Source organism: Xyrauchen texanus, chromosome 30 (genome assembly GCF_025860055.1).
Source record: "Xyrauchen texanus isolate HMW12.3.18 chromosome 30, RBS_HiC_50CHRs, whole genome shotgun sequence".
Lineage (NCBI taxonomy): Eukaryota > Metazoa > Chordata > Actinopteri > Cypriniformes > Catostomidae > Xyrauchen > Xyrauchen texanus.
The window spans coordinates 5,144,623-5,159,251 of NC_068305.1; the positions used below are offsets into that span (position 1 = coordinate 5,144,623).

The window sequence follows — 14,629 nt, forward strand, 5'->3', positions numbered from 1 at the left end:
GAAAATTAATCTTATTTGTCTTTATAGGAAAAGTTCAAACATTTTATTTCTGTTATTATTTAAGAACCCTCATTCTAAACCCAACACAAAAAAGCTGGGTTTTTGAAGAATATATTTAGCATATAATGAAAGTGAAGAGAACTGGGACTGTTTAGCTACTAAATTAAAAACAAATAAACACCATGAATTAATCATAAAAGTAATCCTTATGATTTGTGCACAATATTCCAAGATTTCTAAAGTCATGTGACAGCTTTGTGTGGGGAAAAAACAAAATTTAAGTTATTCATAGATATTCTTCCCTCCAGTGGGCTGTTAACCACTGTAATTGAGAACAACTCATTCATATTTAAATCAGATTTTTTAATGAATCGGTTCATCCGGTTTACAAAAGGTTTGTTTCTCTCACAGAGCTATTGTATGGCTTTAGAAGGATTGAAATATAAGGCTCAAGTTGATGGACTACTGGAAGGTTTCTTTTGGTGCTTGAATGCCGCAGTCTTCATTCATATTCATTATGTGGAAAAAAAGCAGCCAACATTTTCTTAAAAATGTCTCCTTTTGTGTTTTACAGCAGAAATATAGCTTATACATGTTTGGAATATATACAGGTCAGGCTATATAGAGAGGGTGAGTGAAGGATGACAGAATTTTTGTGTTTTGTGTTTTCTCTAGTCTAATATAGTCTAGTAACTGTCCCTTAAATAATATTATAAAGTCAAATTTAAAGAGCCTTAAGACAGTATATTGTTATTATTGTGATTTATTTGTTGTGGGAGTGGTGGAGTTAGATCTCTCTCTCTCTCTCTCTCTCTCTCTCTCTCTCTCTCTCTCTCGTTCTCTCACAGGCCATGTGGAGTTAACATATTTTTCAAGTTGGAGTGATGTAGATGAGTCATGTGACCCTGACGGCATATCCAAGATGTACTGCGCACCAGGTTGGACATTATAGGCAGATTCTGTGCTATATTTATACTCTTCCTTATTTACTGTATTTCATCTTTCTGTGAGCTTAGTCTCAAGGTTATTACTTTTTCAAGTTTGTTTTATATCAATACTACTGTAGGGAATAAAGGAAATGCGACATTTAGAAGTGAAATTTAAATTGATCTCGAAATTTGTGAGCTATGGCCTAAATTAAACTGTCCTTATTGTACCTTATTAGGTAATGAAATGTATAACGGAATTAGTCACATTCAACAACCATCATAAATTAGATAAATGTAAAATAACTACATTATTTGTCTTGATAGAATCTCCTCCATTGAAATCGTAATACAACGTCTAGTTCTATCAGCTCACAATTTCTACTGTAAGGAATTAAAAAGCCGGTTATCAAGCAAAAGGGATACACTATTGACTATCAACTCAATAGTCAATAGTGTATCGCTTTTGCTTGATAACCGGCTTTTGTCGTTTGTTGTAGTTCTCAAGTTTTAGGAATTTCTTCTGAGGAGTCCCAGAAGTAGCAGAGGGCTATTAATTTTGACCTGTAGATTCTTTTATTCTTTGTTATTTTTTTGCTTTTATTTGTATTATATACACTCTAAGTTGCCTAAATATACTATTATGTTTAGAAATGCTATGTTGAATCTTTGCTCTATTAAACAGCACTTGGGAATTATTTGAAATATAACAAAATATTTCAAATGGGGCTAATAATTTTGTCTTAAACTGCGTGTATATATGTATATATATTTTTAAAAAAAATCCCAATTTCATTCCTTTTGGATCCACACCATATTGTTTAATATTGAACTATTTGAAATTTTAAAGCTGCATGAAATGAAAACACCCAGAACTATACTACATGACTCAGTACCACTTGTAGGAGAGGCAAGGTTATTATTGATAACATGTACACTCACCTAAAGGATTATTAGGAACACCATACTAATACTGTGTTTGACCCCCTTTCACCTTCAGAACTGCCTTAATTCTACGTGGCATTGATTCAACAAGGTGCTGAAAGCATTCTTTAGAAATGTTGGCCCATATTGATAGGATAGCATCTTGCAGTTGATGGAGATTTGTGGGATGCACGAAGCTCCCGTTCCACCACATCCCAAAGATGCTCTATTGGGTTGAGATCTGGTGACTGTGGCGGCCATTTTAGTACAGTGACCTCATTGTCATGTTCAAGAAACCAATTTGAAATGATTCGAGCTTTGTGACATGGTGCATTATCCTGCTGGAAGTAGCCATCAGAGGATGGGTACATGGTGGCCATAAAGGGATGGACATGGTCAGAAACAATGCTCAGGTAGGCCGTGGCATTTAAACAATGCCCAACTGGCACTAAGGGGCCTAAAGTGTGCCAAGAAAACATCCCCCACACATTACACCACCACCACCAGCCTGCACAGTGGTAACAAGGCATGATGGATCCATGTTCTCATTCTGTTTACGCCAAATTCTGACTCCACCATCTGAATGTCTCAACAGAAATCGAGACTCATCAGACCAGGCAACATTTTTCCAGTCTTCAACTGTCCAATTTTGGTGAGCTCTTGTAAATTGTAGCCTCTTTTTCCTATTTGTAGTGGAGATGAGTGGTATCCGGTGGGGTCATCTGCTGTTGTAGCCCATCCGCTTCAAGGTTGTGCGTGTTGTGGCTTCACAAATGCTTTGCTGCATACCTCGGTTGTAACGAGTGGTTATTTCAGGCAAAGTTGCTCTTCTATCAGCTTGAATCAGTCGGCCCATTCTCCTCTGTCCTCTAGCATCAACAAGGCATTTTCGGCCCACAGGACTGCGCAATACTGGATGGTTTTCCTTTTCACACCATTCTTTGTAAACCCTAGAAATGGTTGTGCGTGAAAATCCCAGTAACTGAGCAGATTGTGAAATACTCAGACTGGCCCGTTTGGCACCAACAACCATGCCACGCTCAAAATTGCTTAAATCACCTTTCTTTCCCATTCTGACATTCAGTTTGGAGTTCAGGAGATTGTCTTGACCAGGACCACACCCCTAAATGCATTGAAGCAACTGCCATGTGACTGGTTGATTAGATAATTGCATTAATGAGAAATTGAACAGGTGTTCCTAATAATCCTTTAGGTGAGTGTATATTGGGATGTCAAAAGTATTGGTACTTAGGTACCAAGTCATTACTAAATTAAAAAAAGATTTAATGATACCAGTGTAACTTCGGTACCAAGTCGATACTTAAATAAAAAAGATGTAACAATACCAGTGTTTCTGTAGTACCCTGCACCGACTCAATTCGGTCACTGCTCGCTCTCTGACTAACACTTGGCTGCTTTCAAATGCTAACACACACTAATATGAGGGTGAGCTCTGTTACTTTTTGTACACTGAAATGGACTGTTATCAAATTTAAAATTGATATATGTCCTAGTTTGATTATTAAACCCTAAAAGGATGCAGTTTTATTAAATAAAAATACAGTCTACACGAGCTGCACACTTCTCATATGCTGAAAACAAAAAATGTATGCTCCTGCAGACTATATATTTTCATACATAATTGACGTTGGCCTTGTCAAACAAGCTGCACACCAAACACATATGCTTACACAAACAGATGACAACAGCAGTTATAGAGAGAGCTCATAATTAAAGTAGCCTATACTGAGTATGTTGACTTTGCAAAGTACTTTATGATTTTCGATGCTTGCTTGAACCGTCAGATCCTGCCAGAGGCAATGACAGCAGGGGAGTGGAGCTTACCCCACCCAGGATGGAACCTAAACTGGTGGTGATGGGGTGAAAACACGGAAGTATGCTTACAATGAGAGGCAGCTGAGTAGGTTTATAAAGTGGAGGCTGTATTGTGATTGGATGAGATGCCTGATAGAATGAATTCCGAGATCATCCTGCTAGAAATACGCTTACACTTACATTTGTATCAGAAAGACTCATGTTTATTGGAATTAATACAGATGAAAAATATTTTGGCGTAAGTGCTGTCCTACTGATCAGCGCTACGATGTTTGCTTGAACCATCAGATTTGGCTGGAGGCGTTGACGGCAAAGGGAGCGAAGCTTATCCCAAAAGGAATTAGAACCTAATTTGAACATATGCCCCCAAAAGAAAATACAAAACCAATTAATTAAACTCAGGATAGCAACCAGGTCTTCAGAAGGTGAGGGTCAAATCTGAAAGAAGAAAGATGAATGAATGATGCAAACATGGCCTGTATATGACTGTTGAACATGTTACTATTGTTCCATACCCTGCAGAAGGGTAGGCAGCTTATGAGAATTTTTGAGCCCTTGTGAATTAGTGAGCCTTGTTTGTGCAATATCTTTGCAGAAGGGTAAACAATGCTTTGTGATTGAGCCCTTTTTTAAGGACGAACTTTGTTGTGCATTACCCTTGGCTGAAGGATATACAACGTTCGAGTTTAAGCCTCTCGATTAGGGTGTACGTTAATGGGCAATATCTTTGCTAAAGGATTAACAATGCTGTGTTTGAGCCCTATGATAAGGGTGCCATTGTTTTGCAATACACTTTGCCAAAAGATGATTGAAAATTTATTATGAGCCATCCGATGAATGCAGCCATTGTTTGTGCAATATCTTTGCCAAAAGATGAGCAACGTTGTGTAATACCCTTTTCCGAAAGATAAACAACGTATTCGTTTAAGCCCTTCTGTAAGACAAATAATGTTTGATTATGATCCCTCTGATGACAACAAGCATTGTTTCTGCAATACCCCTGCAAAGATAAATTATGCTTTGCCATGTGAAGGGGAATAACTGCTGTATTGTCTTGGGACAATATGTCATGGATTATCTTAGGAGATGGATAGGCAACTAGCTGGAGCCCCGTGATTGCGGTGACAAGTCTTAAACACACTGCTTGAGGAGAGAATATTGCAGTGAGCACTGGGGTAGTATGAATGTGTTGGAGGAGGAGAAGGAGACTTGCAGTTGCTAAGTCTGGGCTCTTTTTAGCGGCGAAGAAGCATAGACATCAAATACTACTGAAAGTTTAGGAATGGAAAATGGTTTATCTAACTATTGAATTCATGATGACTGAAAGATGAATGACTAGTGAATGCTTCAAGATGCTGATCAAAAGGGTAAATATGGGAATAATGAAATTATTCGGTTCAAGCCTGTATCAAACCAGCAATGCATATCAGGGCTCTAGACTGTAACTAAAATGGCGCAAATGGGACCAAAAATAATTGATTGTGACAATTTAAAATCTAGTCACCATTGGTGACAGTCGGGTTGTGTGCGTTCATATACGGTTTTGTCAGATATCATCTTGTGATTTATTGAATACATCTTTAGAGCACATACCACCAGTAGGGCTGCAACTAACAATTATTTTGATGATTATTATTAGAACGATTATTCGACTATTCAGCGATTATTGCAACGAGTAATCATTAGCTCTTAACCTATTATTCTGCTTGTGTCCTGACTTAAATGGTTGTATTTAAACGTGCTTACTAACAATAAAGAGGGGAAAAAAACATCTTTTAAAAATACCTTTAAATGACATTCACTGAATTAAAGTAATTCAGTAAAGAAAGTCTACTGTTATTGTAATGTTTGGTGCCCAAGGATTGGAAGAGAGGAGATGCAGGATTAGAATCTTTCAAGCTTTAATAATAAACACTGGAGTAGTACATTTGCTGGAGTAGAAACAAACGCTGGAGTGGAAACAAACATAACCATTCAAACATTAATATCAAACATTAATATTCTAACATTACAATTCAAGGACTGACAACTAATGATCAAAACTAGAAGGTATGTATATATGCATGCTCGAGGGATGAGCATCCCAGTGACAGAGTATGCATCAGCGGATGCAGTTTCAGTCTCTCCCCCTCAGATCGGGATATTCGCGCAACTCATAGAAGAGGCGTTGACCGCACAGATAAATGCCAGTTTCGAGGTTTGTAGTTATCTACATGATCTGCTTCTGTATTATTTTAACTTTTATAAAGCTATAATGCATTAAATATAACTGCATTTAAGATGCAACATCGGGGTGTTTCCTTTATAGTTGCTCGACACGCAAGTTTTGCTTCAGTAGAACTGCTGCTCCGGCTCCACTTATTCCACAACGAGAGTGCTTCTGTATTTACTTAATTAGTATTTTTGCATTATAGTTCCCTTGTACTTTGCGAACTACATCACCTGAAGCTGTTTGGAAAGTTTAGAGTGCATCTGGACTGTGAGCTGTGTAATTCTTCCTCTCGTCAGTCAGGCGCGAGCTGCAGTGCTGCTCTTGCTTGTTATCATAGAGTTTAATGTGAACTTATGTTACGTTAAATTAGCTCAAAGGACAATTCGACAACGAACATTTTTGTCAACAATTTTTTATTTTTGACGTTGATAACGGTGACTAATCGTTTCGGCCTTAACCACCAGTGTGTCTCAAGCCGCTTTTCACCCATTCTGTTGTGATGAGCCTGCTGCATCGCACGCAACAACAAAACCAGCGCGAGAGAGTCATGACCAGATTATTCTTTTGAACTGGGTCTTTTTCATGAATCACCCAAAAAGAACTAAGGGTGTGAGCTCAGGTTAACCGTTAGCGAGTCGTCCGTCAGTGTGTTCACAACTGGGAGCACAGACATTTAAAAATCCCATGTGTATTTCGGGCTTATTTATAATTAAAAGTCCCACACAACTTTTATATATATATATATATATATATATATATATATATATATATATATATATATATATATATATATATATATATAGATATATATATATATATATAGACAGCTCTGGAAAAAATTAAGAGACCACTGCAAACCACTGAGACCACTGTTTCTCTGGATTTAGGTATGTTTGAGTCAAATGAAAATGTTTGTTCTTTGAGGTGGACGTTGCGGGGAGGTCGAGGTCCTCTGGCTCTGGAGACATTGTAGGACACTTGTGTTTTCAGGATGGGGCCTCTGGCGGGCCTGCTGACCGGGGGCTCGATTTGGATGGTGTGGCGGGGGAAGAAATCCGGCGTCAGCCTTCCGGCATGTTTGTGGTGCTGGCAGGGGTTGTTGCTGACTTGAAGGATATCGCTGTGGTGCTTTGATCGATTGTGGTGATGGAGGCGGGGCTCTCTGGAGTGGCAGATGTTTAGAGGAGGATTGATTGTCTGGAGTCATTGGAGGGGGAATTATCCGCTGGTCCACAATAGACCTGGGAAACATTTTGGAAAAACTTGAAAATCTCGAAAACAGGAGCCGAAGTAATAACGTGCGGATTGTTTGAGTTACTGAGCATGAGGAGGGCGGAGGTATGGTGGGGTTCCTGGACGGGCTGTTCCCGTGTCTGCTCGACATGATAGGCCATGGGCTGGAGGTCAGGCTAGTGTGGAGTTTCTTTGGGAGGCACATCTTTCCTCCCAGGAAGCTGATAAATTAGGGAAAATGGGGTGGACATGTTTTCTTTAGTGCTTGTTCAAGTAAGAGCAGGGGAGTAATTAAATTGATAAATAAACATCTACAATTCAAATCTCACAAACAGAATAAAGATAAATTGAGGAGAATCATTATTGTTTTAGCAGAAATTCAGGTTCTGGCTAATATTTACATGCCTAATGTTGACGATCAGGGCTTTTTTACTGATCTTGAAGGGATGTTGCAAACCACTGGCACCCCTCATGATATAATATTGGGAGGAGACTTTAAGCTTTTGATGGACTCAGTCCTTGATCATAGTGTAGCAAAAGTGTGTATGCCCCCTAGAGCAACATTGACGCTTCACAGGATGTGTAAATATCTTGGTCTTGCCGACTTTTGAACCCATCTGGTAGGGACTATAAATTTATTATTCAAGACTTATTCAAATCTGCCCAGTTGATCCTATTATTAAAACAATACTTAAAGAATTCTACTGTAAAATGGCAGATTTTGCCCAAATTGTAATTACAAGATGTCCACTGATTATATGGCATGTATACATACTGTATAATTATATCAAAGACTATGAAAAATGCTTCAGTGCTCTGTTGCAACTTCAATGCATCAATTACAGAATTGAAAAATCAATTATAATGACTATAATAATACCCAATATGTTTCAGAGGCCATCTCAGATTACACACACACTCTCGTAACAGACGAGGAATGCGCGACTGAGGAAACAAATGCGCACATCAAATTAAGAAAGTTTCGGATTTCTGCCTCATTGTTCATAACTGCACTCGTCTATATAACCAAAATGAGTTGTTCTTTTCTTCCCTAATTACGATATATTATTTATATTATGGCATATTTGGAGAATGCACTTGGAAAGGTAGGTGATGCTGTACTGTAACTTTACTCGCAATCGTTTGTCCTTGTGTTATACACCATTACGTTTTTAATTCTGTGAGCCTGCTTGGTTTAAAGATCAGACTTATCTGCCTGTAGTGATGACAGATTTAATTTATATTTCAATTATTGGTTCAGTAAATGTTCCCATGATGATATGCAAAAACATTAATTATAATCAGCAGTCTACTTACCATCTGTTTGTGTTAGTGTGTATAAAGTCAGACACATTATTATCGTTTGTTCATACTGGCTCAATAATTAGTGTAATAACAGTATTATTTTTCTTTTTTATATGAACCAAACTTCCCTGTACTCCATAAACTTTTTTTCAAACAGTGATTTTGTATTATTTCACATGCAAGTTCCAAACATTAATAGAAATTTAATTTGTACTATTTAAAATGTATTTATCACTTCACATTTTTAAAAGGCTTAAATGTGATAAAATGTATTTTTCAGTGTGAACAAAATTTTCAATATGGCTGTGCGCTTCTTTTTTGGCGCATAAGCTCAATACCTGCATGTCTACGCCGGCTGCTGTGTACTCGTCCCTGAAGGAAATGTCACAGAAGATGAGGAAAGCGGGTAGGCATAGCCATCAAACTGACGTCTTGCCTGGCATCTCAATTTGTGTTTCATCGTAACGGCTTCATCTCGTGGTGCTCCCTTGAAGTACCATACCAATGGATTTTGCCTGTTGCTCTAAACCCATCAATCCAATTCATCATATCTCAGTCACCTCATTTCCATTGAGATGGAGTGAATCTCTGTAATTTTTGTCCACTGTGTCATGCATCACAGCCCGCCAATGACCCGATGATGATCGGGATGGCTCTAATTAACACTAGATCACTGGTAAATAAGATGTTTATTCTGAATGATTTTCTCATCTCTCGTGGTTTGGATTTTTAATTTGTGACTGAGACTTGACCGAATGCCAGGGATTTAAACCTTTTCTGAACTAGTGCACTCTGACTGAAAACATTTTATTCTCCCCAAACCACGGGTTTGGGTGAAGGGTTGGCATCTGTTTTTAAAAGCAGCTTTTGCTGTCAGACTTTAATGACTGATGTCTATTCAACTCGAATTACAACTGTTTCAAATGGACCTGGTTAACTCACTGGTGTTTGCTGAGGTATATCGACCACAAAAAGACTTTATTAAAGAGTTTTCAGACTTTTTAGGGGGGATTATCCCTAAGTATGATAGACTTTTAATTGCTGGGGATTTAAAAATTCATGTCTGCTGTCCCTCAAATTCCTTGGCTAAAGAAGTCTTATTGATTATTTTTGTATTTTGTTCAGTTGAAAGGGCCTACTTGTATATTATGAATACAAGGTCATAAACTAGATCTGGTTCTGTCTGTGACATTGAGATATGTGACATACATTTTTCTGATCATAAGCCTGTCAGGTTTACTGCCTCAATTCCATATCCAACCTCACTTTTCGTCCTGCTCGCTGGTCTCGTATGTTTAGCTCGACCTCTTGTGATGATTTCTCTGCAGCATTTAAAGAGTCTTGTCAACCTTATACTGATGAATGCCCTTCCTACAACTTGAACGCAGATGAGCATCTTTACCTGTGTAACTCTGTTTGTACTAATATTTTAGGCTCTGTTGCTCCTTTTAGGGCCAAATATCCTAAACCAAAGTCTGAGCCTTGCCAAAATGATACCATCCGGTCACTCAGACTGGCCTGTAGAAGAGTTGAATGAAAATGGAAAAAAAGACAAGCTTCAGGTGTCTTATGAATTTTTTTTGTTTAAATATCAGAAAGCAGTGAAAATATCTAAGTCTTTAGTATTTCTCTGACATTATTGCAAAAAATTGTCATAGACCTAGAACTCTAAAAATTCTGTTATTAATACAGAATTTGCGGACATTGTCCATCCTGTTGTGTCTACTATGAATTATTGAAAGATTTTTTGTTGACAAGATAGCTGATATTAGATTGCATATTTTACCCTCAACTTATGACACATCTGAATCTCCAATTTGTACTGCAGTCTTAGGTCAATTTGAACCAATTTTTTACAACAAATTGTTGGTCAGCTAAAGTCTACAGCCTCTCCCCATGACGTCATTCCCACACACTTTTTCAGACAGGTTTTTGACATTATTGGGCCTAGTATCCTGTCAATAATTAATAAGTGCCTCATTAGATGGACTATTCCACATTATAGCATGCTACTCTTTAACCTTGTCTTAAAAGGCCTTATCTTGATCCTACAGTCTTGTCTTATTTTAGACCAATTTCAAATTTGCCTTTTATTTAAAACATTTAATAGAAAGTTGTTTTCTTTCTTGTAGAAAGATAAACATTTCAAAGATTTTGAAGTATTTGAGTCTGGTTTTAGAACACGTGGGCATCCATGGAAATGGTTGAAATCTTATTTGAGTAATAGAAGTTTCTCAGTCTGCATCAATGGATTTTCATCTTCTGTAGCTCTTCTTACCTGCGGGTTCCCTCTAGGGTTGCAGTGGTATACCAGTTTCACAGTATACCACGGTATGAAAATTGACAGTTATCATATCATGTTCATTTGCTTATCTACGGTATTGAGAAAAAAATGCAACAGGATGGAGAATCTCACATGCAATTGCACATCTCCTTTCCTCCTCGACTGCAGACTCGTCAACTTGCCCCACACATGCACACGCAGTGGAGAAAATATCAGAGAGAAGCAAAGTGAGTTAAACAGTGAGTCTGACATAAATGAGTGTGTGTGAGTTAAAACAGTGTTTCTCAACTGTTGGGTCTCTGGTCTATTCGGACTGGGTCGCTCACGGACAGCAGGGAAAGAACAATGCCATGGTTCTCCCATTGAAGATATTTCGGCGGCCGCCCAAGTGATAGCCTATTTAGGACTGCTGAGGCAGATTTAATGATAATCTCGCAATCAGTTAAAGGCTTCTCATCTGCACTTTCGCATGAGTGTAACAGAACCAGCTCGCAATCATGATTATACTCTTCTCTTGGTTACAGCAACCAGGCTTCACTCGATATTGCGGAGCGCCCTTCTCAAAGGTGATGTGACCAATTTCAATTCTAGTGAGACTTTTCTAGTTTAAAGTGTTACGAAGTCAAGTCGAACCCATCAAACAGTAGGCAGCCCTGACATGCCAAGCAGCACTGAGGAAAAGAGCAACACGGTGATATGCGCTTATTTTTTTTTTTAGATACATCACCTTTACAAAATTGTTTCACAATTTTCTATGAGTAAAAGTAACTGTTATATTTTGACAAAATGTTATAGTTTCATATGAAATAATCTAAAGGTAGAATCTATTAGACCTCATTTTATATCAACAGTGGCATTTTTCAAGTTGTGTTTCAGCTAGTATTTATTTTTTCATAAATACTATAATTTGTTATTATTATTATTATTATTACTACTATTTAAGATTAGCTACACTGACATAACCATGTTAATGAGGAGCCTTTCCTCCTATGTAATATGTATGTTCTGTTTGAATTTTTGAAATTAGGAAACAAACAGGATAATAATGGGCTCATATAAATAAATATGCTCTTAAATTTTTAAAAGGGGGGAGAGAAAACTTCTAGTCACTTTTCTTGTTGACAAATCACTTGATGCATGTCCTTGTACTTGACAACCATGAACAAAACTATGCAACATAAAAGGAAATGCAACCCAGAATACATTAAATACAGGTTACGTTTTTACTATGTTGGGTCGCCACTTGATTTCTAATGTAAAATCTGGGTCCTGAAGCAAATCTAGTTGAGAACCACTGAGTTAAAGGTACAGACAGGAGCAGTCTGGCTGTGCTGTCACACCTACAGTATATGTTAATTTTTAATAATCATAGGACATTACATTAAAAGCGGAGACATTAAAAGGGGAGACTGTTTTTACACATAATTCAATTAAAAAATTGTTTCAAGTTTCAATTATAATAAAGCGTTGGTTCAACCAAAAACAAAAAACACTTCTATTTTCACTCTTTAAGGGTCATTTTACTGATAATAGCAATTGTTTAATACCGTATACCTTGATACCGTGAAACCGTGATATTTTATGAGACTGTTATCGTACCGTTAAAATCTCATACCGTTGCAACCCTAGTTCCCTCAAGGCTCCATTATTGCTCCTATTTTGGTTTCACTGTATATGCTTCCCTTAGGATCTATCTTTAAGAAGCATGGTGTATTTTCACTGTATTGTGAATGACACAAATCTATCTGCCTTTGAAACAAAAATAATATAAAATAAAAACATAAAATCTTGGATGTCTTTACATTTTTTAAACCTAAATGAGAGTAAAACTGAGTTTATTGTGTTGGCACTCTTAATCTTGATCTCGGCTTTCTGGCTTCCTACACTAAACAGTCAGTGAAAAACGTACGTGTTTTATTTGATTGCGCCTTTAAGTTTGATAAACAAATAAATGCTGTTGTAAAATTATAAGAGATTGGGAGCTTGCAGGTTTCCCCTGTCTCCGCATTAATATGCTTCACGTGTCAACAAATACAAGATGTTCTCCGGGTGGGTATTAAGTGTGTGCATGTCTGTCTGTCTGTGCGTGCGTGCGTCGCATGTGTGAATTACTTTTTAGTAAATATATTTATGTTGCTCTGAGTTCTATACTTTTACATGCTCTGCAGGGTTCTCTGTAAATGATTTTAGCTGAAACACTATTATGATAAATTATTTGGATAATAATATGATTGCATGATCCCTTTTGTGTGTCACGCAGAAGTGGGAGGAATCTGTGAAGAGACGGCAGCATGTGATTGGTGGAGTTTGGGAGCGCTATTATTTGAGCTCCTAGTTGGAAAGGTGAGTGTGGCAAGTTGTGTAGGAGTGAAGGATGTGACTTCAGCACTGTTTATATTGAATATATAAGATATAAACATTTTGTCCAAAAGGTTAATATTTTTAGGAAATATTACAAGATACAATTATAGTTCTCCCACAAATGAAGATTGTCATCATTTAATCAACTTCATGTCGATCCGATATTATTTTCTTTGTTCTATGAAACTTACTTTGACAGCTTTACTTTGCGTTTTTTTACTGACTGTTATAGCTATATTCTGAAGTTGCTCTCAATAAATCTGGTTTTTGCATTGTCATTATGGGTTATGGAGTGTAGATTGATGTGAAAAAAAATTATAATAATTGAAAGTATTTTGAAACATATGTTGCAGTGCCCCCGGATGGTAATAAGGAAGATTCCTGAGATATGCAGGCTTGTAGTACCACCTGTTTACTCCACAGGGCAGTAATTAAAATTGCAGCTGTGTGGCAACGCAGAGTTTATACAGTGAAGAAAACAACCTGACAGCACAAAACAGACATTCGTTGTGTTCTTGCATTCAAAACATTTGATGGAGTGCAAATTCGAACTAAGGGACCTCAAGATTTGTTCTAAATATTCAACTATATTTAACTTGAAACAGTGACCTAAAAAAAAATATTTTTATGACACAACGCACCAGAGACGCTACACAAGCATGTTCAAAGCACTTTGTTCAAAACACAAAGCATGTTCAAAACACAAAGCCCTCATAATGAATCTCGAACTGATTGACAATGTATGCCAATGATTGGCTTATGTTCAATAATATGGTAGTAAACAATACATTGTATTCTAAAGCCTTTTTTTGTATTATCTCATCAATGATTAACTCTTCTGCCACAAGAATGTAATGTATTTTAATTATCTGAATGAATATATATATATAAAAATTATATTTAAAGATAACTGTATAATTATTTCATCATTATATATTGAATTATTGTTATATGAGGGGCTTTCTCAGCAAATATTTGTATATGCGATTAAATGCGATTAATCACGATTAATTAATCGGGACATCATGTAATTAATTTGATTAAAATTGTAATCGATTGACAGCCCTAATATATATATATATATATACACACATACACACACGCACACACACACATATATGTATATCCCCCTCACAAATGACTGCTCAACAACCTCGCTACTCACGATAAAAAGATAAGTTATCTTTAAAGAGCCCATATTATGCAAATTTACAAGTTCATACTTGTCTACTAGAATAGGTTAAATTCTTACATTTTCTAAAAACATAATTTTTCTCGTACTGTACAAACCTATTTTCATCATCTGGCTCAAACACTCTGATTTATTTCCTGTCTCTTTAAAGCCCCCCTTTCTGAAAAGCCCAATCTGCTCTGATTGGTCAGCTGGCCTAGTCTGTTTTGATTGGTCAACCATGTAGAGCGTGTGTCGGAAATGTAATGGCCCTTACCTTAACTGAGTTTCAGGCTTCCTTAACCCTCTGCTGGCGCGTCCTCCTGGTTTTTTTCGTCATTACAGCGGAAACAACATAAAATTCTCTGCATACAGAT

At 37.1% G+C, this 14,629-nt stretch overlaps 1 protein-coding gene across 7 annotated transcripts in view; it reads left to right on the top strand.

Moving 5' to 3' along the window:
• Positions 1-14,629, top strand: part of rps6kc1 (ribosomal protein S6 kinase polypeptide 1) — a 167,785-nt gene that overhangs the window by 138,015 nt on the left and 15,141 nt on the right. For 6 of the 7 annotated variants that reach the window (XM_052098579.1, XM_052098581.1, XM_052098580.1 and 3 more), the window contains 2 exons: positions 849-938; positions 12,981-13,063. In XM_052098579.1, coding sequence (XP_051954539.1) covers positions 849-938; positions 12,981-13,063 — 173 coding nt within the window. The remainder of the gene's footprint in view (positions 1-848; positions 939-12,980; positions 13,064-14,629) is intronic. The other variant, XM_052098583.1, reaches the window with a different exon arrangement.